At 45.3% G+C, this 22841-nt stretch overlaps 2 protein-coding genes and 1 long non-coding RNA gene across 6 annotated transcripts in view; 1 reads left to right on the top strand and 2 right to left on the bottom strand.

Annotated features, from left to right (window-relative positions):
• Window positions 1-941: 941 nt before the first annotated feature.
• endog (endonuclease G) lies at window positions 942-4320 on the bottom strand. Of its 2 annotated transcripts, none has more exons than XM_027009978.2 (3): window positions 3597-4320; window positions 3369-3478; window positions 942-2418 (listed from the first exon to the last, which is right to left on the bottom strand). In XM_027009978.2, exons 1-3 carry the CDS (start codon window positions 4131-4133, stop codon window positions 2094-2096), a joined length of 972 nt encoding a protein of 323 aa, XP_026865779.2. In that variant the 5' UTR covers window positions 4134-4320; the 3' UTR covers window positions 942-2093. The 2 variants fall into 2 exon arrangements, with proteins under 2 accessions (XP_026865779.2, XP_026865780.2); XM_027009979.2 differs by having other exon boundaries at window positions 942-2373; window positions 3597-4235.
• Window positions 4163-5621, top strand: LOC113577369. Its single transcript, XR_003410621.2, has 2 exons — window positions 4163-4238; window positions 5203-5621. It is a non-coding gene; the product is annotated as an uncharacterized LOC113577369 (long non-coding RNA).
• An 893-nt stretch (window positions 5622-6514) lies between these two features.
• ntng2a (netrin g2a) overlaps window positions 6515-22841 on the bottom strand; it is a 44678-nt gene continuing 28351 nt past the window's right edge. For all 3 annotated transcript variants that reach the window (XM_035521973.1, XM_035521974.1, XM_035521972.1), the window contains 5 exons: window positions 20237-20409; window positions 19613-19636; window positions 8967-9134; window positions 7255-7389; window positions 6515-6943 (listed from right to left, as the gene is read on the bottom strand). In XM_035521973.1, coding sequence (XP_035377866.1) covers window positions 6726-6943; window positions 7255-7389; window positions 8967-9134; window positions 19613-19636; window positions 20237-20409 — 718 coding nt within the window. In that variant the 3' untranslated portion in view covers window positions 6515-6725. The remainder of the gene's footprint in view (window positions 6944-7254; window positions 7390-8966; window positions 9135-19612; window positions 19637-20236; window positions 20410-22841) is intronic.

Genomic DNA, 22841 nt, shown 5'->3' on the forward strand with positions numbered 1-22841 from the left:
TGTCGTAACGCATCTCCTACCGCCTTTGGATTTACGCGGGTTTATATAGACGTTGGTTTTAAGACTGGTAGTTTGGGGCACTTTAAAAAAATTAATAAGTTGGCCGAGGGAGAAAATGTTTGCGAGTAAAAGCTCTACGTATTTGTTTTGGGTGAAATCTTTATATCTGGTAGGTTGATTCTCCATATCCGACAGGTGTTTCCAGCCTTCACGTTTTGATTTTTTTTTTCTTTGCCCAAATTGTAATTGTGAATGTTTTTATTTATGCTTTAAATTATGTCCAGATCATTTATTTATTTCCGTGTGTTTTGTCTGCCTGTCCCGCTCTTGAGAGTGCTTGTTGAAGCGTGAATGCTGTATATCCTGTAGTTGACGTTTCGGACGCACAGACAGGATCCTCAGAACTGCGGGACTCAGATTAACGCGCCAACGAGCGCTCTTAAAGGATTCCTTCCATTAAGCGTCCATGCAACATTGATCTATTAAACTCAATACTCAAATATTTTGTTTACAGAGAATATGAATTGTGTTATATATAATATATATAAACCATTGCACAAGAACGTCCTCTCTCCTACTTACCTGTTGTTGGCAATAGTACTACACAGCTCCGGTATTACACTGATACAATTCTGCCACCTTGTTTTGGACGCAGTGCTGCTGTGTTCAGATGCATTTGTTTTACTGCACAAAATCAGGCAATAGGGAATCTACTTCTCCCTCTCCAACTTTATGGCATGCAAAAAAACTAAAATGAAGAAAAGATAAATAAAAATTTAAAAAATAACTGTTTTTTCTAATATCCCCCAGATCCTTTTGTATGTATGTTTAAAAATGATTGCAGGTTTGCTTTATGTAAATACATCAATATAAAAAAAAACAATATATGGAGTAATTTGTGTTCAAGAGAATGTTATGTGCAATTAATGTACAAATACCACTAGAATTATTAAAGTTTTATTTAGCTATTTCAAGGTTCTGCCATTGTTATTTGTTACATTGCAACACTGCCCATAAAAAAATTATTATTTGTAGAAAATTATGAAACAAAACAGGGATCGGTCCTCATTACAAGTCCATTTAAGAACAGTGAAAACATCACTTGGTCGACCTTAAAATCTCAAGAGTTTGGAGACCGAAACGCCTTGAGTGCCACCTAGTGGTAAAGTTATGCAAGAACGGGCACCAATCCGTGAATAATAACATGCGTTGTTTTATGTAAAGTGATGGAGAAATGAAATTGTATGATGGTCTGGTTTTACTTTTCCTCATATGTTGATTATAGATAAATAAATAAAACTAGGCAAATTAATAAACCGACCAAATTCGTCCTATGTTTCTAGTTGCTGCGGGTTGTTAAATTAAGGTAGACTATATCTGGAAAGAGATGACAAGCTGACGTCTGTCAGCGTTACTACATTTGAGTCAACAAACATATCAAGCAGAAAAACATTTTTGCTGAACTGTAATGGTCAAGTATAAACAGGCTGTTACTGGTGGCAAATAAAGGTGTAAAAGGTGTTGGGACAGCGTAAATGTAAATCTTAAGGTTGCTAACAGGATGCTCTTTGTGTTATTTTATCCTTGTGCTTACTAGTTCTCTGCTTTGCTACACCTACTATAGGTTGTACTGTAAGTTGACCTAAATAAATGAGAAATCCCCAACACTAGTTCCATATAAACCGTACAAAGCCTTTTTGTAAACCTTTTTTTCTCTTTATTATAACAGTAGTATAGCACAATCGACAGATTTCGATTAAATATATTAATTACAGTGTAATTTTTCACAAAGGTTTTGCTCCCATTAGTACACCTTGACTATGTATCTTTCTCTCAAGCGACAACGCCTGACTTGGGCTGCGTACTGTGCTACTGACGTACGTGTCCGTTAGGAAAACTCGCGCAGTAAACCTTACACCCCTTAGTCGTCATTCAGTGTATGATTTTTCGTCGGCATTAAGTGCAATCATTTCAAAGTTTCAGACTAAAAGCAATCGCACAGGAACTGAAACGGTGTGCTGCCAGTAAATAACTAAAGCTTGACTTCCACGTCTCCCCCGCGAGCCCCGTGTCTGTTGTGTGCGGGCAGTTCGTCATGCATGGGCAGTAATGGCCTGCAGGCTGCTGGTGTTGTGCAGAATGTTGGGCACGAACAGCAGGCCCGACGCTCTCTCGATGCTCTCAATGGGAACGAGGAAGCGCTCCAGCGGGATCTTGTCATCCACCGGCGCATTGGGCATGACGTAGGGACGCAACTCCACCCCGCCGCGCTGCGTCTCCAGGATCACCACCTTGAAGAAGTGAGTCGGCACCGCCACGTGGCTCTTCCCGATAACCTGATACTTCACGTACATCTTCCCGTCAGGCTCCTGCCTGAGGAAAACCGAGCGTGGGATGAAGAACTGCGCGTTCGCACCTCTCGGGACCGAATTGGTGCACACAAAAGATAAATCTAAAAATGGATATTTTATATCTGTTTATTGCAGAACATGGGGCATATACGTCAAAGAGATAAGGAAAATTAAGGTTGAGAAAACTGTGACGGCTAAACCCTAAATGGGCCCAAAATGAGTCAAGCAAAACCCAGCTGGACCCAGTCAGAAGAGTCCCGTGGCCTGTCTGTTTGCATGCGTCTTCCAGCGTGGAGACAAGTCACCCGAGGTGTACTGTTACTCTGCTACTCTTCAGGCATTCTTGTGAGATTATAGAACAAGCAGGCCACCTTCTCCAACAGTGATGGACATAATGGTTAAAGGCGTACTGCCTATTTCAAATGTGCCATTACACAACCCTTTTCAAACCTCCGCTCCTGGAGCTAACAATGAGAAAGTTAATGAATGAAAGTTAGCAAGCTCCAGTCGACGTCACCTCGTTTGCATAATGCGATAATTGTTAACAATTTTACTGTTTCAGCATGAACGTATTCTCTGGAGGGGAAACGTGTGCTAGGCGTTGGTGTAAAAAGGTTTCAGCTGTTAATGGTGAAATACAGCAGAGACTCAGCTCTGGAATTATTCCTGCCTTTCTTCTCCTGAAGTCGCCTATTTCAGTGTTAAGAATGCGAGTTTTTTTTGTTTTGTTTTTTGTATCCCGTAAAATATACAGCATGCATCGGCTTTCAAAATACATATTTGCTAGCATTAGACCAAGGATGTAATTTCGAGATTGGAAAAAAAAAGTTATAACGTGTTATAAAATGTTATATTGCACGAGGACATGCTACTTTGCCATGTTTTGTTTTAAACGTTTTCTGAGTCAAACCAACACTTCTCTGTAGACACCAATCGAAACCTCACATCTGAAAGCGTGCGTGTGCGTGCACCTCTGCCTGTGCGAGGCCGACGACACCGGCAGCAGGTGCCGCTCACCTGGGCAGATAGAGGGGTCCCGAGCACACGAACACGTTCTCGTAGTGCTTGGTGAGGGCGCGACAGTGCTTCTCTAGATTGTTCCACGCATTCTGGTTTAGGTGTGGATTCTGCACAAAAAGGACCAGACCGCAGTTCAGCCAACAGATGCAGAGGAGACATGCCCCAAATGGACCGTGACGTTCACACACAAGCGTGCCGAGCTGCAGGCGGGCGTCTGCCCCTCACCTGCGGCGCCACGTTACTCAGGTAGAAGGTGTCGTCCATAGCCTTCTGGCTCCATTTGTGATTGGCCGCGGCGGCCAGGTGGCCCCTGTCGAAGCCACTCCCCCTGTAATCGGCGTTCCTGGCCCGGTGGTACGCGTGCACCGAGTCGTCCTCTCGGAACGCGCACGCCCCTCGCTCCGACGCGCCGCGCACGGTCTCCGCGTTCAGCCGCTCGATCACCCACGCGGCGGTCCTGTTTCTGGGGTCGTAGGACATGACGTAGCCCTCCCGCGACGTTACATGGGGAAGCGAGGGGAGCCCGTATTTCGCCGCCGCCGCGGACCTGCTCGGCGTTGACGGACCCCGTGGGTACGGCGCGAGCTCCGACGCCGCGTGCACGCTCGGCACTGGAATGATCGGCACGCGGTGCAGGAGCCCGCCCGGGATTGGGGGTGACCCGCGCGCGTCGGACGCTGCTGCCAGCGCAACGCCGATCCCGGCGCCGACCGTCAGGGACACGCTCGAGATGAGCCACCGTGAGCTAAACGCGCGGCGCATGCTTCAGCTTTGCGGCCCGTGGCTCGTGTAAGGATGGTCGAGTGGCTTAAAAATGTCTCCGAGTTTACAAAGCCAATGTCCGCGTTACTCGGGCCTTTGTCGCAGGTTTGTGACGTTAGCACCCGTCTTAAAGCGACAGTGCCATCAACGCTTGTACAGGATACGAAATGTCATCTTGCAAACCAAATCATTCCTTTAGATTTATACCAAATGAATAAATAAATAAAAATTGCTGAATTGATTTAATCTGCCACAGGTTTAGATTTGCATGGATTTTCTCCAAAATTCATTACAATACAGGAATAAATTAACTTTACTTAACTAAAATAAATGCAAACATCTAACGTTATTAGTGCAGTGTGGACTACTAATTAGCTAGCGCCAAGTAGCCTATTACACTGTAATTAAACTTCAGTACAGCTGTGCTGTTAGTCTCTATGTAAGAATGTCCTCTTCCATTCCTGTGCTTAGTGGAAAGCTATCTTGATTTCTGTTTGATTTATGCATACATACATGCATATTTTATTACTGACTACCAACTAGGCGAGACAAATGGCCTCACCTGGGATTAGCAATGCTTATTGAAAACATGTTCTCTCTCTCACACACACACACACACACACACACACACACATATATGCAGGTGGTTTGGTGCATTCTACTAGATCAGCAGGTCTGGCTCTGTATCTGGGATTCTAGAGATTTGTTCTACCTTGCTTTTCATTTTAAAGCAAAATCAGTGATCTTCCATTAATCAAGAGCTCAAATGCAGGTTTAAGGTGTGTCTGGGATCACAGGTCAGAACACAGGTGTTAAAATAGTCATGTTTAGGAAAAAAAAAAAAAAAAAACTTTTAGTAGCAATTAATAGATTTCCAAATGTATTTACTTAATGGACAGAAATTTTTCGCCATTTAACAGTTAATACATGATAATAACCGAAATGTTTAGGTAGCTTTCCAATGATTGACAGATACCAGTTTGGACCTGGTGCTGTAAACAACAGCAGTGCTGGAGTATGGCGTAAAGAATGAGCGTTCACCACTTTGTGTGTGCTTTCTGATTGTCAGATTTTATTCTTTGGATTGCTGACAGTACAGTGTCAGTCAGCTGGTTTCTCCTGTCACGATCAGGACAGCCCAGAAGCAAAGCCTGTAGAGGTGTGAAACAGGACAGGTTCCCACGGCACGCAAGCAACTGCACATATGCCACTGCTATAGAGCAGAAGAACAGCTCGACTCTGCAGATGCGTCACTCACGCGCAGTGAGCTTTCACAGTCCAATTTATGACTGGCTACTGTAAAGTCACATTGACTGGGATGAACACTGTGTCACGTGTCCTGTTTATAATGCCGTGTTGATAACATGACTATTGCACTACGACCCTTTCAATCAAGCATCTGGTTCATTTCTTATGTCAGGGCCCATCTTCTAAATGACTCTTATTCTGTTAATTTACTAATATGAATAAAGAAGTCAGAAAGCTTAATTCCCTGGTAATGTGCTTTGGTTATATTTTATTTTTTGTAGGTTTTATTTATTTTAATACAACGCTTCTTGCATCATTGAATCACTGATAGCTGGATTGAATAAAGTTTTTGAGCAGTTAGACAGGACCGTGCTGACATGCCCTCTGCATGCTGGCTTCTGGCTGGCAGAAGGCATTAAAGCTCCATACTGTGTTGGACTGTTGAGTTTTTATTTTTCTTTATATGCTTTACCTGTGTACGTGGAAGTATTCCAAAGCATCAGAAATAAACTCTCTGAAGTGATTACTACAGTATGCACCTCAATAAAAGACTCATTTATAACGGTAACATTTGCTTAGAAACAAAAATAATTTCTACAAAAAATATTCAAATAATATTAATATACAGTAATTTATATTTTTCTTTCTGATAGACAGATAGAGTTTTTTTAATTATTTGGGCAATATATACTCATCTCTTTCTGTATCCCATTTAGATAAACGTTATCTCAAACACAAACTACATCGACATCCATTCTTGCTTTACAGCCATTTAACACCATTTTGTCAGGCTTGCCTATTCACATCAATTGAGTGGAACGTTTTCCAACAGCAAAGTAGAATGCAGCAAAGTTAGAAGAGTGTGAGAATAGAGACCCTTGGCATGACTATGATCTGTGGTATCCACTGCAGAAGACAAGCTGGCTCAGTGTAGTGTCTACCCCTAGGTGAGCATCAACTGAGAACTACAACAGGAACAAAGAGAACAAAAAGGTACTTATATACGTGTCTTCTTTCTCTTTACACTTTTCTTTAGACTGTAGGTTGGGGTTTTTTTTCTGTCTTTTTTTGGTTTCTTTTTTCTTTGTCTTTTTTTTTTTTTTTTTTTTTTTTGTTTTTGTTTTTTTTTATATTTTCCCAGGCAAACTGTGATATGAGGAGACAGACAAGCCGCTTCTCATCCGTGTGAAGGGCTCAGTGACCTCAGACTGCCTGTCGCCCTGGAAACACGCCGCAGCTGCCCCAGAAGGCCCGCGCACTGCGTCGGGGGCTACAAACTCCGCCTCCGTCTGCCTGGTACGGTCCTGTGGGCAAGAGGGACTCCGCGCAGGGTCAAGGCAGCGACTAGGCGCTGGTGTGGAGGAGACAGTGGGCGAGGAAGCAGAGCACGGCGCTCAGGAGGCTGAGGTAGGGGACGTTGGTGCCGTTGCAACCCACCTCGCCCTCGCAGAGAGCCTCCTCGCATAAAACGCCCTTGAAGTTAGGCGGGCACACGCACTTCTGGTTCTGCAGACACGTGCCTCCGTTCTCGCAGAGCAGCAGCTCATCATCGCACACATTCACTAGGAGAGAGAGAGTGAATGACAGATGCTCTGAGCGTTTAAAGATGACAATTGCTTCAGTCAGTCTAGGGTCAAACAACACTGGAGATAAAAGGAACAAACACCCCATGCACTCCCTGCAGTGTTCATGCTACTGGTTCCCCTAGTAAACACTAGAAATGGGGCGCATAACCCTCCTGCATTTCGGCACAGTATTCCATAAAGCCAAAACATACCAATCTATACTCGGCTAAAACTGTGTCTTCAGTTTCTCCTTGGAAATAGCCGCTAATCCGGATCTGAATTTACTGTCGGCAACCTGGGCAACTTACGGACGCAGCCTTGCTTCCAGTTGTACCCGGGCTGGCAGTCCTCACACTTCTGCCCCGTAGCGCCCTCTCGACACTGGCAGAAACCTGTCTCGTTACAGCGGGCATGCAAGGAGCCCAGCTGGTTGCAATTGCACTCTGGGGAAGAAGCAGCCAAGATTAGCCCACTTTCCAAATTTGAAAAACGTCCCCGTTAACTGTCTAGACTTTTAAACTGTCTTGCTGTTTTTCACTGAAATGGATAGTAAGATTTCTTTTTGTGGTAAATACCATGAGCTGTGTGTTGTGTTGTGTGTGTGTTTAAAGTTTACATTTAAAGTCGTGCTGGTAGGCTTTCTAACTTTTGCCATCCTTAAACTTTAACTGTAGCCTATATGCAGGACCCAGGACACCTGATTTCATTCCATCTTCATCAGCAGATTAACCCAAGCAGGTGTGTGTGTGTGTGTGTGTGTGTGTGTGTGTGTGTGTGTGTGTGTAGCCTAGTCAAGGATGTGGGAACACCTGTTCCAAAGCAATGAGTTGAACAAAGTTGTTCTCACAGACTCACACAGTGGTTTCTTTTAGACATCTCATTACCTGAAGTAACATATTCAAGGGCTGAGAAGTTTATCAAAACTCTTCCTATGTATTTCCTGTTTTATTTTTAGTTATCTCGTTAAAACATTTTTTTTTTTTTTAATAAAAAGGTTTAGGCTTTTTAATCTGATTAGACGCCATCAACTCTCAATCTGCCTACACACTAGTCAACGCCCAGAGGCTGCAGAAATAAGCACCGCAAGACAGTGTTGCTGGCGTTAGCCATACACAGAGCAAAAAAGCAAATAAGTGGGCTCATAGCATTCATTTACAACAACGCTCTTGTTCCCGCTTCTTCCCGGTTGGCCTAATTATATACCGGAATCTGTTGCAACATTAGTTGACGTTAATTGAACTTTTCAGACGTCTATCGTGCAGTGTTTTCTCTGCACGTAGGTACGCGCTAGCTCAGCGATATGACTGAAGCTCTAACTACATTCAGGTCGCTTCTGACGCTGCGTCAGCGTTTGCCGTGCAGCTATTGTATAGCTATTACCGGGCGCTTTGCTCTTTTAATGAACTGTAATGTGTATTCTGTCCAGCAGAGGTCACTGCATCACTGTGCAGTTCAATAGCGCTGATGAGCTATAGTACTAGTTCTGTACCAGTGAAGAGATGATCAACGGATGACTTGGCACGACATTAAGAATATGTTTCATTACTTTTTGGAATGAATGAAAATTAATTAGAATGATCTGTTCACCTAATTAACACTATGGCCAAGAGGTAAACATTTTTGAAGTCACAAAACTCCACAATAGTCTTCCCAGGAAATCCATTATCACACACTGTACTGAACATCTGTTTCATAGAAAGCCTAGAATTTTTATTCTAAGCTAGAATTAGTCGTACATGTGCTTTAAAAGACTGGGAAAGGTGGCCAAGGAAGTGAATGGAAAATATGATACACAACTGATTGATATATTATGAGGTTTCTGGCTTCTGGTATACAGAAGCTTTCAGACTTTGGAGATGAAGGTTTTTCAGTGAGGAAGTAGGTGTTTCTCTCTCAAATCGATATTCAGTTCCACTGGACAGTTTTTTCACTGGACAGAACTCACAGAGAGTAGAATAGGTACTTAAGTAAACATGGGAGGTCTATTGTGGGTAAACGTGAGGAGGCAATTCTGACTGACCTATACACACATTCTCATCGTCCAGCTCAGCGGAAGCATTCCGGAAGTATCCAAGGCGACAGTGCTGGCAGTTCTGCCCTCTAGTGTTGTGTTTGCAGCTCACACAGGTCACAATGTTGATAAAGTCAATATAGCTGCAGCGGTTAGAGTGACCATAGCACTCACAGTCTAACAGAGAAGAAAGAAGAGAGGTGTTAGTCCAGAGGCCATGCTTATAGGGACCAAGAGGACCAAGGGGTCAGGAGCATCACTAGACTGAAACACTAAGCACAGACCTCGTGTCAAATCTGGCTTTCTAGATTTAGTCCCACATTTATTATCAGAAGAGCAAAATTGTGTCCTTAGTCCATAGACTACACTGTGATATCATTATGATTATGTAAATTTTGTATGCTATTTTTTAATCATTAATTGAAACTTGTTTTTAGGTGTTACCATACTTTTTAATTAAACAATAATCGTTGAAGATATATAATTACATTTTTCAGAAGAACACAACAAACACTCTAAATTCAAATAATAATAACAGGGAGTTTTAGCTGTTATTAGCCGAGTTATTTAGTAAGCCATCATATTCAATCCTTTGGTGTTTTGGTGCTCTGAGGTGATGAATAATTGATGTCATGTTTTAAAGATGCCGGCAATGCATGAGGACCCTGCTGTGACGTTGTCCTCCAAGCAGTGGGATCGGGGCAAGAGCAGCTAATGAAATATAAATACTCAATTACTGCCTATAACAGGCAAAGGGACCGAGCGATGTCTCACAGACAGCGTTCCGTCTTTTGCGAGACAGAAAACATAAACTCTTCTGGCTGAAAATACAAACATTTTTTTTAACTGTAGGACGACTGTACAGGGAAATGCTTTTCTTGCAACCACAGTAACCCAATGTCTGCTCACCTTAAGTGCAAAAGAAAACCAGAGCATGCAAGCACAGAAATAAGACAAGAGATGAAGAGACAAACAGAATTGGGAAGATGTAGCTGTTTAAAGGGCGATTTTTCCACAGTTTCCATATAGTATTCAGAACAAGAGAACAAAAATGACACCCTAATAATGCCTTTGTAAGTTACAGTATACTTTACATTTCACTTTGTAACTGTCTTTAAACCAAACAAGGGTCTTATTCCCTTCTAGTATGGTCTTACCTTCAAAGCCGACATTTGTGATCCTCATCAGATGAGATTTTTCCCCACCAGTGGTCAAAAGCCTTTGAATGACTTTGGAATTAGATCAAGTATCATTAATCTGACTTACATCAGTCAGAGTATTGACGAAAAAAACATTACATTATCACTCTTTTGTGTGAAGTCACAAAGAGTGTTGACGCTCTCAAAGCTCCGAGTACACGCCAAATCAAGCATCGAAATTGTGATATAGAACTTTTGTATATGGATTTGGTAACATCCAAGCACACCCCGCTACCCAATTCACTTTCTAAGTCTCATCGATGGATGGGTTCGCCCATAAAGAGAGCGGTTTATTTGCCAGAGCGAGTCTGAATCAGTGCAATTTGGAAGGCTGAACTGGAAAATGAGTGGAACTATAACAGAGTTACTTGGGGTCGTCTACGAACATGGCCTGCCATAAAACCTTCAGATTAGAACAGCGATTCTACACACACACAGAATCACAGAGGCTACCCTTTACAAAGTTTTGATACCTTTCTTGTCACGATCTTTCTAATTTTCTTTCCTTTCCCCTTTGGCCTGTCATCTCTTTCCAAGCTTCACTGAACCTTTCAGCATTTCCAGATTCTGTGCACACCAGTAAAAGATCAGAGCTTTGATGAAACATCAGACTTAATCCATACTGGAATCACAGGTTGTTAATAGCCTTTCATAACACCATATCTGCGGATACTACAGTGTGTGAGTGCTGTATTAACAGGGTGTGCCTGTCACCTCTTTGTACCTGCATCTCCTTTTAGCAAGGACCTGGCTCCTCTTTTCCACCAGTAGGTGGTGTTTTGTGTTTTCCCTTCCTCTAGCCCCATTCAGGGATAGAAGGAGAAGCAGGAGGAGAGGAAGCTTTGGGAGGAGGAGCAGCTATAGTAGAAGGAGCACCACTGTGTGGAGTTTTTAGGTGCTGGAGTTTTATGTTACAGGGATTCGAGTGCAGAAGGTTCCACGGAAGGAGCCGAAAGAGCACCGACGGTAAGTGGACCTTCAGGTTCAGGAGCTTCAGGAGGAGTAGCAGCGCTAGTGGAAGGAGCTTCAGGTTCAGGAGCTTCAGGAGGAGTAGCAGCGCTAGTGGAAGGAGCTTCAGGTTCAGGAGCTTCAGGAGGAGGGGCATCATGAAACAGAGGAGCTTCAGGTGCAGGAGCTTCAGGAGGAGGGGCAACATGAAAAGGAGGAGCTTCAGGTTCAGGAGCTTCAGGAGGAGGGGCAGCATGAAAAGGAGGAGCTTCAGGTTCAGGAGCTTCAGGAGTAGGGGCAAGGAGGAGGGGCAAGGAGGAGCTTCAGGTGCAGGAGATTCAGGGGGAGGGGCAACATGAAAAGGAGGAGCTTCAGGTTCAGGAGCTTCAGGAGCACAATCGTCAGGCACAAAAGCTTTCAATGGAGGACTGTTGGGTAATGGTGCTTTAGGTATAGGGGCATCAGGAGACTGAGGTGCCAACGTCTCAGGAATTACTGGGATGCTTATTGGAGTTGCTGTACTGATGGCAGCTGAAGGTATTTTATTAATAGGCATCACTGGATCAATTGCTAGAGCAGCACTGGGCCCTGGAACGTCAGTGTCGAGAGCCTGTGTCAATGCATCTGTTGGTACAGCAACAACATCACCTGTAAGGGCAACCCCATCAGTTGGCTCACTGGTCCATGCATTAGTTGCTGGAGCGACTGCATCAGTTGTTGGAGTATGAGAATTAATTGGCATAGCAGCAGCATCAGATGCTGAAGTGAACACATCATCTTCCAGACTGAGCACATCATTTGCTGGAGCAACAGTACCCATTGCTGAGGAGACTGCACCATTTGAGAGAGCTTTATTTATAACTGCAGTTTTTTGCATCAGTTGCTAAAACAGTTCCATCTGTTTCCACCGGAGTTGCAGCCGTAAGAGAAACACCAGTCGGCCGTGCTTCACCAGTGTCCGAGTGGAAAAATTGCATTCAGTGATGACGTAGCTGCCCGTGTTGGTGTTTGGGACTGCACCCGTCACCTGAGCAATACCACTGGTTACTCCACCAATGAGGGGGCCATGGGAGCCCACAAACTGGGATCACGTGCAGCTTCTCTGGCTGAACCCACAGACGGACATGACACAGCAGTTGCTCCCATGACATCACCGGTGACGGTGGCAACAATTTTTGGTACCGCCAAAACCGCATCCGATGCTGAGGTAGCTATAACTGAGTACAAACTGAAGATAGTCCAATAGCTTACATTTCTGCCCCCCATGCTATCAGTAAAGATGCCCACAACCGATACTGTTGCCTTTAGAGCTTGTACACTTGACGTAATGGATGATATTGCACTGATTCAACCTTTTGCTGTTTCTAGTTCAGCAGAAACGGGATATGTTATATGCCCCGATAGCATCACTATCCCCCCCCCGCCCCAACACCAACTCCACCTCGAACGTCACCCCCACAACTCCATCCTCCTCCTCAAGGACAGGGCTTACTGCTGCTTCCTGTTATGGTTTCATGTATCTATCTCCTACCATGGGTTCAATAAATTGGCCCTTTTTTTGGTCTCCCTCACCGTGACCCGGCCACTTTTCTCCTATGAAATATTTAGCAGCAGTGCATTCAATCGCTATTCAAAAATAGATCTAAAACGATTGAGTTTTTCGCCTTCAGCAGAGCGCCTCCTGCCATGCCGAGAGCTCCTAGCAGTCACGCTTTTTACAATAACGCGGTGTTTAATGATTAATCGGCCCCGGCACCTGCCCGCGTTCTGAAGCTATTCGTGGTTGAAGTTTCAGCGCCTGAACTATGCAGGTTGATGTTGGCCAGCACCTGGGTACAGGAGAGGGAGGTGCGGAGCAGACCCGGGGTGGGGAACAGTTTTATACTGCATACATTAATATTATGTAGAGGTTAACAAATGATTCCCTTGCCTACACCTGCTGTGTCTCTTGTGCAACGTGGGAGAATCAGATCCCTAAGCAAGAGGAAGGGTGATCATGCTAAGGTCATGAACTGACTGTTAACCATTTAACAAGAGGGTGGTTCAATTTTGTTTTGTTTTTTTTGCCATTTGCTTTCGACACTGATGATTTTGAGCAGTGTTATGAGCAACCAAAGTCCACCTAAACGTTCAAAACCTCTGATGATCATGAGAACCACCCAGAGAAATGACAACTCAGCGCTTCCAGTTAAACGTACTTAATTACCCGTCAGAAATCAAAACCATTCATGTACTCCATCGGTCGACTTGGTCTGTCAAGGACAAGGGCTGCCATGCACGTAAGCAGCAGCAACACCGGGCGTTTCCACGGCCTGGCCCGGTGACTTACGACAGCACCCTTAGACGAGAAGAGGCTCCGGTTTAAGGAGCTGGGCGCGTGGCGCTGCTAGCCTGGCATGCTGGCCCATATACGTTAATGACTGATTTAGCACAGCGGTAATCGCATTTAATCCCGTCGCCTCATGCCACCTCAGGGGAGAATATGGCACTCTATTACCACCATCAATCACCAGTGGAATTAGAGCGAAACAGATCCTGTCTCTGCCGGGCGACGCAACAGAGAACTTCCCCTGGGTCAGACACATTACTGTGGGCCTTCTTCTTTCTAAATTGTCCTAACTGGACTGTGCTCTGTGGATCCGACTCATAGACTCTCTTTCCTGCTAAATATTTTATTGGACATCAGAAAGACAACAAATTTCTATTGACTGGCATTTCCCCACTTACTTTTAGTAAAGTAATGTATACAAAGATTCTATATTTCCTATATATATATATATATATATATATGAAATATAGAATTTATATATATATATATATATATATATATATATATATATATATATATATATATATATATACTGTAGAAGAATAAAAGACAATATTTCTGGTGCTGTCTTCTCAGTGGACAGCAAACAGACGTGAAGGTGAAACTTCAGAGGGAAGGCAGAGCGCTAATGTATGCGCACTCACAGGCTACGGAGGACAGGCGGCAGGAGTAAAGTTATGATGCTAAACATCACCCAGCAGAACAGCCCACTCATCGCGTATTAACGCGGGTGGGGCCAAATCATTTGAACTCCCAAAGAAGCTCCAAGTGAAATAAACGGTCCCACTCTGGTTTGTAGAACTTGGTTTAGATGTGTACGTATGGATGTTCTGACAGACCCATATCTGAGGAATTCTTTCACACTGTCTCCTGAAGAAAAAAAAGCAAATGAGAGTGGGAAAGAAAAGGTCTGGTGTGCCTTTGATTTGTTCTTGTGGGTAGGATGTGTGGCGAGCGCCGTTTTTGTGGCGTGGGCAGTGGTGCCAGGACATGGAGGGTTAGGATGATGGCAGGGGAAAAAAATCTCCCCACAGACTATGATCACACTGCGTGTGCATCTTCAGTAGCTTTAGGTCCTGGAATGATACAATAGATCAAATTTGCCTGGGAGGTTTGGTCCGTTTTAGCTGCGAGCAGGTAGCTAACGTAGCAGTTTTGAGTTTAGAATACAAGTGCAATTATTCATTCCAGTATTGTTGCTGTTATCTCCAAAAAAAGGAGGATGCTTGTATTTTGTTTGTTTTTTTAACCTAATAACCAAGAAATCGAGACTTTTTAAAAAGACATTTAGACTTTTAGCCAGAGTGCATGATGTCAAAGAGCTACTCTGGCACCTATCAGTTTGTCAGATAAATAGATAAATACATCACAGCACAGAAAGATGCCTTTCAGACAACAGCAATATACATATATATAAAGTATAAAGCTACTCTTATTGAGTGTATCACCTTATAGAAAGCCACACTAATTGAAAACACCACCCTGAAGCAGTTTGATTTCTATTGGCCATATTAAATGAACACTTCCTGCCGGCAAAGCGAGGTGGGATGCACATCCCACCTGGTTAGTCTGACAGCAGGACAGGGGCCACAGTAGCGCTGAACACCAGGTCAGGAGTCAGTACCTCTCTGGGGCCGCCAGCGCCTAGTCAGCAGAGAGGGCCCGAGTTCTTAACGCGCACGAATCAAATAGAAGCACGCGTCCGGCCCTCGGGGGCCGTCCGGCCTGACCTCAGCTATTCGCCGCAGGCAGGGGGCTCCGGGGACACGGCTAAAGACACCGCAGTGTGTGATGGGGCAGACATCCAGGGTCAGACGTTTGCTTTCACTGTCACACACACACACACGCACACACAGGGCCAAGACTAGCCGTGGCCGGTCCTGACCGTCTCGGCAGGTGTCTCCCCCTGTGTTAGAGGGATGACCTGCACAGTGTCCGGCTGCGTTGAGGCTGATGGGAGGATTGGGATTCGGGACGGGCAACACGCTGCAAACTGAGAGTCCCCCGCCACTCACCACTAGCTGGAATACTGATGTTTTATTAAAGCCGCCGCCCTCCCAAGTGCCCTCATAATTACAGCATGGCCCACGGCACGGACTCCCGGCCCCACCCGCCCAGCTAACCACCACAAACCACAACACGCACCCTGCTGGTTAACAGACAAGCTCTGTTTACCAAACGCTACGTCACATATAAAAGCATTTACTTTCTCTCTCGTGCCCCTCCGCATTAATTACAGACATGTCTATTTTGCATGGAGGGCCTGCATTTTAATATGCTTCTGCTCTAATGCAAACGTAACTGAACGTGCTGAAGGTGCCAAAAGATTCTTTTTTAGCTGTTGCTGTTTTATTTGCATGTGCACTATATAACCTGTCCAAAGCAGCGTTTCCAATAGCATTTGTCAGCATTTTGAACTTTGTTATGCTTTTGAAAGGAGAGGAGAAAAAGCCTTACCTTTGGAGAGGAGGGAGCACCTCCTGTATAGTGATGCACTCCGCTGCATTTCAGCAGCTTTGGAGTGAGAGTGACCTCTCATTCTTTTCCCCTGGTGCAGCTCGGGGTTTGGTGCGTGTGCAGCCCCCTTTAAATGACTACTAATCAAATGAAATTGGCATAGATAATAGTGTTGAGCATATGAGTGGTTAGGCTGTGTGTGTGTGTGTGTGTGTATGCATGTGCATATGTGTGTGTTTGTGTGTGTGTGCATGTACATATGTGTGTGTGTGTGTGCATGCATGTGCATATGTGTGTTTGTGTGTGTGTGTGTGTGTGTGTATGCATGCGCATGTGTGTGTGTGCGTGCGCATGTGTGTGTGCGTGTGTGTGTGTTTGTGTGTGTGCGCATATGTGTGTGTGTCTGTGTGCGTGTGTGTTTGTGCAACTGTCTGCATGTAGGCACGTCTGTGTCCGGTTGTCAGTGTGCGTGGGCAAATGTGTCCGTTTTTGTGTCTGTTCATACATAAAGTGCGTGCAAGCATATGAGGGCGTGACTGCGTGTGTGTGTGTGTGTGGGAGAGAGAGAGAGAGAGAGAGAGAGCGGGTGCACACAGCAGGTCCAGTACTGCCGTGGTGCTGTGCGGAGCGGAGACAGGCATGGGGGCATGAGGAGGGCAAGTATATGGCCAGCAGGAGTGTGTAATGTGGGGACTGGAACACAGGCAGATCACCCCCTCCACCAACACCATCTGCCACTACTCTAGAACGGTTATGAAAGACCAGGCAGTGCCACTGCTCTTCCTGCCTCTCCTGTGTGTGTGTGTGTGTGTGTGTGTGTGTGTGTGTGTGTTAGCATATGTGTGTGCTTGAATTGCCATGATATAGCTCCACTATTTACATGTGCACTGGGGTCCCCTTTGGCTTCTGGACTAATTATCAACTAATTATAAATTATAAATTATAAATTATGAGCGGAAATTTAGCACATCAACAGCCTTCTGCGGTTTTAGCTCAATTTTTACCATTTATGAGCCGTGTTGATTCCAGGTCGCATTATATAGGCGCTCAGCATAGCGCCAGCAGACAGGACAGTAACACTCACACACGGCGTCTGCGCTGGGCTAATTCCAGAACACAGTGCAGTTATTCCCTAAGCAGCGCGAGACACCGGGACTTTCAGTCCTGCATAAGCAGCAGTGCCCTTGTGGGGGAGATGTGCAAGTTATTTTGGGTCTGATGGGAGGCCCACAAGATTAATAAACATACATCATCGTAACTCAAAATGTCTTTCTTCCTGTCTGTCTGTCTCTGTGTCATCACTCTCTCTCTCTCTCTCTGTCTCTCTCTCTCTCTCTGTCTCTCTCTCTTTCCATCTCTCTTCTTCAGCAGACAAAGGCTTGAATGTGTTTGTATCAAATTTAGAAGTTTCACCTTGGAGACCTTCAATGAGTAATCCAAAAAGCCGTGCATAGATGACATACCGGCTATCACACTGCTCAGACTTCTGCAAAAAAAAAAAAAAGCGCACGACGATGGCTGCCTTGTTGGAAGCACTTAGTTCAAAAAGATCGCCTGCAGATTGTCAGGCTTCACGAACAGCGATGACATCATGCGATTGCATCACGCAGCGACATCACGCAATGGCGTCCAACTAAATTCTCACTGGCATTAGTAGTTAAACAAAGATACTTTTGGGAGGTGCAGGCCTGATGTGAGCGACGTGAACACTGACAGATGAGAGTCACGGATCCAGCAACGTCTTCTGAACGGGGGCTCAGGATCAGCGTCACAGTATTCCATAATTCAGCAGGACAAACGAGAGGGGTGAGGCGCCACTGTTCAGTGGCGTACAGATGACAGAATGAAGCGGAACTGCTCTCTCCTCAGGGCCCGAGAAGATTTGAAGCAAGTAGTCATGAAACTTTAAGCTTATTTCAACCTCCCAGCATGCATCGCTGCATCTGATCCAGTCAAGATCTCAAAATCAAAATCTTCTCACGTGAGAAGCCACAGTGACTATGGAAAGGGAGAGCTAAAATAGGCACACATACACACACACACACACACACACACACATACACATACCCACACATGCACACCCACAAATACACACACACATACACACACACACACACACACATACACATACCCACACATGCACACCCACACAGACACACACACACACATACATGCATGCACACACAGACACACACACGCACGTGCACATACCCACACATGCAAGCATACACGGTGACACGTGTGCATTCAAACACCAACCTGTACACCTACATAGACATATACATGCACATACTCCCACACATGCATACACATATACACACACACTGTCACCCACATGTATACCCACACAAACACACACACACACGCATGCACACATGCACACACACAATAAATGCACGAACACAAACATATATATCTGCACTCACCACATATACACACCCATAAATACACATGCACACCCACATAGACATACATTCACACACACCCACAATTGCATCCACACCTGTACACACACAGGCACACATACATGGATATACACAGACACAAATGAATACACACATACATACATAGGATTCAGGATCCTTAAAACATTATTAGTAGGTTATCATAATACTATATAATATTATTCTATTTTTTTATTCTACAATAGATTTTTTTTGCAGAATGCTTAGTTGAAGAATTACGTTCTATCATTATATCACCTTGAGTGAAGAAATCTTTGTGTGCATGTTTGTGTGTCTGTAATGTGTGCGTGTGAAGGGTATGTGTGGCATGCAAACACACAAATGTAGCAGCAGTGAACTACTAAAGCAGAAGGCTCTGGGGATGATGGGAAACCGTAGCTGTACACATAGATGTGATAAAGTGCTGCTTCTCGGCTGGGACCAGAGGTCAGAGATCAAGGGTCAGGGAGAGAGCCTGCTCACAGTCACACGTTTTTTGAATCAAATGAAATGGGCACATAAAAACACTCTCTCTCCCCCACATGCAGAAACATCCACAGCATACAGTGCATACACACACACTTCAGTCTGCAGCGTGTAGCACACGGCTTTCAGAAACGCCGCGCGGCAAGCTACAGTTAATGCCAGCAACCACGCCACTAACTACTCTGAGCCAAAGTAGCGAACTGTTTGTGCAGTCATGCCCCCTAACCTGTTCCCATGGTTACTGAGGGTGGAACGGAAAGCTGGTGCTCTGCGGCTGATGGGACAGGAACGTTCGGGCTGGTGAGCACAGGGGGCCCGGGGGGCCGGAGCCGCCGCCGGAGGGGGCGTGGGGAAGGCGAGACCCTATGAGACAGCAGCGCTGGATGTCGGTGGTGATAAAGCAGGAAGACCGGATCTGCTCTAGCGCAGAGCGGTAACGCTAAAAAGAGCGTTACCTGACGCTCACGCTGGTATAACAGCTGCACCAAGACGAGTGCCGGAAAGTTCCATACAGAGTAAAAAAGACATAACAAGTCCTAAATTCCCATTAGGCCTTTCGAGTCACTATATTTCTAAAAGGATCCTACTGTGTAGTGCACATCCCCTTATAAATCATACATTAATCATACGAGATAAAGAAAACTGGAGTTAGAATGGTAGAGACATGGAAGCAGCTTGTTCTCAATATGATATAAGAGGTGTAGAGAGAGTGATGGCAGAGAAAATGACAGAGAGAGAGAGAGAAAAAACACAAAAGTGACAGACTACACGGCTGATTAGAATTTGACTTACTGCCAAGAGTGCCTGCTGCCTCACCTGCAAGACAGGAGAGAGAGAGAGAGAGAGAGAGAGAGAGAGAGAGAGGGAGAGAGAGAGAGAGAGAGAGAGAGAGAGAGAGAGAGAGGGAGAGAGAGAGAGATGGAGAGAGAGAGAGAGAGAGATGGAGAGAAAAGAGAAAGTGTGAGAACAAGACGAAGAGACAGAAAACGTAAGAGAGTGAGACAGCGAATGGGACAAAGGAGGAAGTGGACACAGGAAGAGGAAGAAACAGAGTGTAGGAAATGAGAGGAATGTTAGAGGAGAGGAAGTGTGAGGGGGAGCAAGCAGAAAGAACAGAGTGGTTCACTCATTTATCTTTTGCAAACACGTTCCAGTTTTATTCACACATCTAACGGTGAGGGAAGCCTGTCTGGTCCTCTCAGCGCCGTCTCAGAGCGCGCCTGCACGTGTGCCTCGCTCGGTGTGCCCCGCCCCGCCTCGCTCGGAGCGAGCGCCTCGGGTGTACACGCCCGTACCCGTGGGTATGCTCCCGCTTGCCTGTGCACCGTGCCTGCTTGGATGAAAGCGTGACAGGCCTCCACCCAGGGAGGAAGAGCGGGTGAGGGCGCGGGAGCGGTCAGAGGAGCGGGTGCTTACAGGTGTTGGGCGAACCGGTGGGCGTGGGCAGGAACGAGCCCGGCTTCCACGACTTGGCCTTGAAGCCTCGCTCGCAACGGGCACAGTCCTGCCCTGTGGTGTTGTGCTCGCAGTCGCACTGCAGGCTGCCGTCGCGAAACGTGCACTGGCCAGCGTGAAGGTTGCACTTACACCTGCACACACACACACACACACACACACACACACACAGAGTAAGAAAGAAAAAGAAACCAATTAGCACTCTGTCCACAGTGTGCCTGCCGTAGAGCCAAGGGCAAGGACTACCCGACAGAGGGTGGCCTGCCCTGGGCATTCACGCCATCCACCCGAGATATCTCATTAGCTCACCTACTTGGCCAAAACCACAAGCCAATTAGTTGAAATGGGTGCTGGCGTGAATGTAGCTACAGTACCTGCGTGAGGTGTAGTCCTCATTGGATGAAATTAAATAGCCCCAGCGGTTGCTCGAACTTCCAGACCGTCGTGGGTGCCCCGAGGGTCCAGAGAAAAGGGAGGATACAGTGCAGTTGGCCTGCTTGCTAATGTCCAGTTTGAAAGCACGTGTTTCATTATCGTCTGAGATTGAGGTGAAACGGAATGGTTTTGCCAGCCTGGACAGAGCGGCAGAGACTATGTTCAACCAGAACACGAGGCTGGGAAAAAAAAAAAAGGCCGGAACATTTTTTCCAATGAATTATAAGAAACTCTTAAAAGTGTTCTTAAATAGAGTTGGTAAAAAATGGCAGAGGAATATTTATTTGCGGTATCAGTGGGAGGGTGGAGGGTGTTTCGGTTTGTAGCGGACCATTCGCCCACATGTGTGGCTGGGACGTTATCGGGTTGATTGGCTCCGGTGGAACCGGTTGGGTCAGGAATTCTGGAGGTTCATTGAGAAGCACAAGCATGGGTGGCAAAGCTGGTAAATGATACTGTAATAGTGAAAGCTACTGCCTGGTGTCGGTGCTCAGAGCTTCGACCCGTGCAGTGTTTGGGTCAGTGGATCGGTGCACTTGCTGGGGACTTGAACCAGATTCAAGACAGAATTTTATATAAAACAACCTATGCCGAAAAAAGTTACTGAAAGACAGGGTAGCAAAGCATCTATTTATGGAAGACTGGTTAACCCCAGCGAGAGAGGGAATATAGTGAGTGTTGTCATAACCATGCATCCCATTTGAAGTCCCATTTGGGACTGGTGGAATCAGTTATTGAGCACATGACAGGCGCTAATGCATAAACAGAGCATTCTGGGGGGGGGGGGGGATTGGTTACATCTGGCAGTACAATCAGATTCAGCTAAAAGAAACAGATGGAGGCTTAATTCTTCTGTTTTCCAAGAACGTGTGTTTAAGCATACGCCCATATGCTAACTGAGGACCTTAATTAATAAAAAAAATTTTCGGTCCAACATTGGAGCCACAAGAACAGACTGAACAGCCAGCACAGCATTATTATAAAGGAAGATTATCATGTTCGCAAGCTTGAGTTTGAGAAAGAAAGGTAGTTGCCCCCCGATGCCCCCCCCCCAAAAAAAAACAAACAACAACAACAAAAGGGAATAAACCTAAATAAGATCCTCAGGACGTACACAGAATAAGCTAGGTTTATAATGAAAGGCAGACCATGCTATGGTTATACTGAAGGACTGTGGGACCGAAAATCCTTTCTTTAGTGCCCAGAAGTAAGAGAGGTGTAATTAGGCCACTGTAACAAATAAGGGCCGGCCATGTTATACTGGAGATTCAAATGGCTTAGGAGAGTTATATACTGGTACAAGAGGCATCACTTAGTCCTTTCAGAGTTTAACTCAAAGCTCCGTGCCTCAGAGACATTTGCAGAATGTAAACATTCTTTTTAAAGACTGAGCTTCTTAATTTTACCCTAAATCTAGCAGAGGAGTGAAATGTCCAACAGTTAGAGAAACATTACTTCAATAAAAATATGGAAAATCTCAGAGCTGAGGCAAGCTTTCAGCGCAACGTTACGGGAGCAGTTTTGCAGTAGTCACACCTATTCTGACCGAGGGATCTAGAGAAGCTTGCATTCAAGGATACCGATCACGCATATTTAATGAGGACTCATTCTGCGTGATGTTAAGGACATCAAAGCCTTAAGAAAATTCTACCTCAGATTCGAGTCTCATAACAGCCACATCATTTCCTCAACAGCTTTGACACATACCCCATGTCATATCAAGAAGAATTTACACCAGTCTCTGCCTTGCCGCTCGATGCCAAGACGGATTTTAATGGAGCGTGGCTATTTATCACACATTTTCGAAACTTCTCCTTTTGGGTCTGGATTTATTAAGCTATTGAGTCAGGACAATCTTTGCTTGTCCAAATGCAGTAGTTATTACTAAGGGGGCAAACTGCATCTCGTGATGCGACACAGTATGCGACACTGTGATTTTTTTGAGGAGAGATTAGTGCCGTTTAAACCGTCTCCCAACGCCACAGCTTGAACTCGTCAGGTCATCATTTCTTTAGACACCTTCCAATCAATCGATCAGCAGACAGCGTGTGGCACAAAAAGTGAAGGGACCAGGCACCGCGGCGTTTTTAATGCGGGGCAGCCGACAGGACAGCAGCTGAGCGTTGGCAGA

The sequence above is a fragment of the Electrophorus electricus genome, chromosome 23, assembly GCF_013358815.1.
Source record: "Electrophorus electricus isolate fEleEle1 chromosome 23, fEleEle1.pri, whole genome shotgun sequence".
Lineage (NCBI taxonomy): Eukaryota > Metazoa > Chordata > Actinopteri > Gymnotiformes > Gymnotidae > Electrophorus > Electrophorus electricus.

Excerpts from the sequence above, each read along its gene's own strand:
- endog (XM_027009978.2), bottom strand. The coding sequence starts at position 4,133 with ATGCGCCGCGCGTTTAGCTCACGGTGGCTCATCTCGAGCGTGTCCCTG. Across the intron at positions 3,479-3,596 it reads TGAGTAACGTGGCGCCGCAG|AATCCACACCTAAACCAGAA; the intron begins GTGAGGGGCAGA and ends CTTTTTGTGCAG. Across the intron at positions 2,419-3,368 it reads GGACCCCTCTATCTGCCCAG|AGGTGCGAACGCGCAGTTCT; the intron begins GTGAGCGGCACC and ends TTCGGTCCCGAG.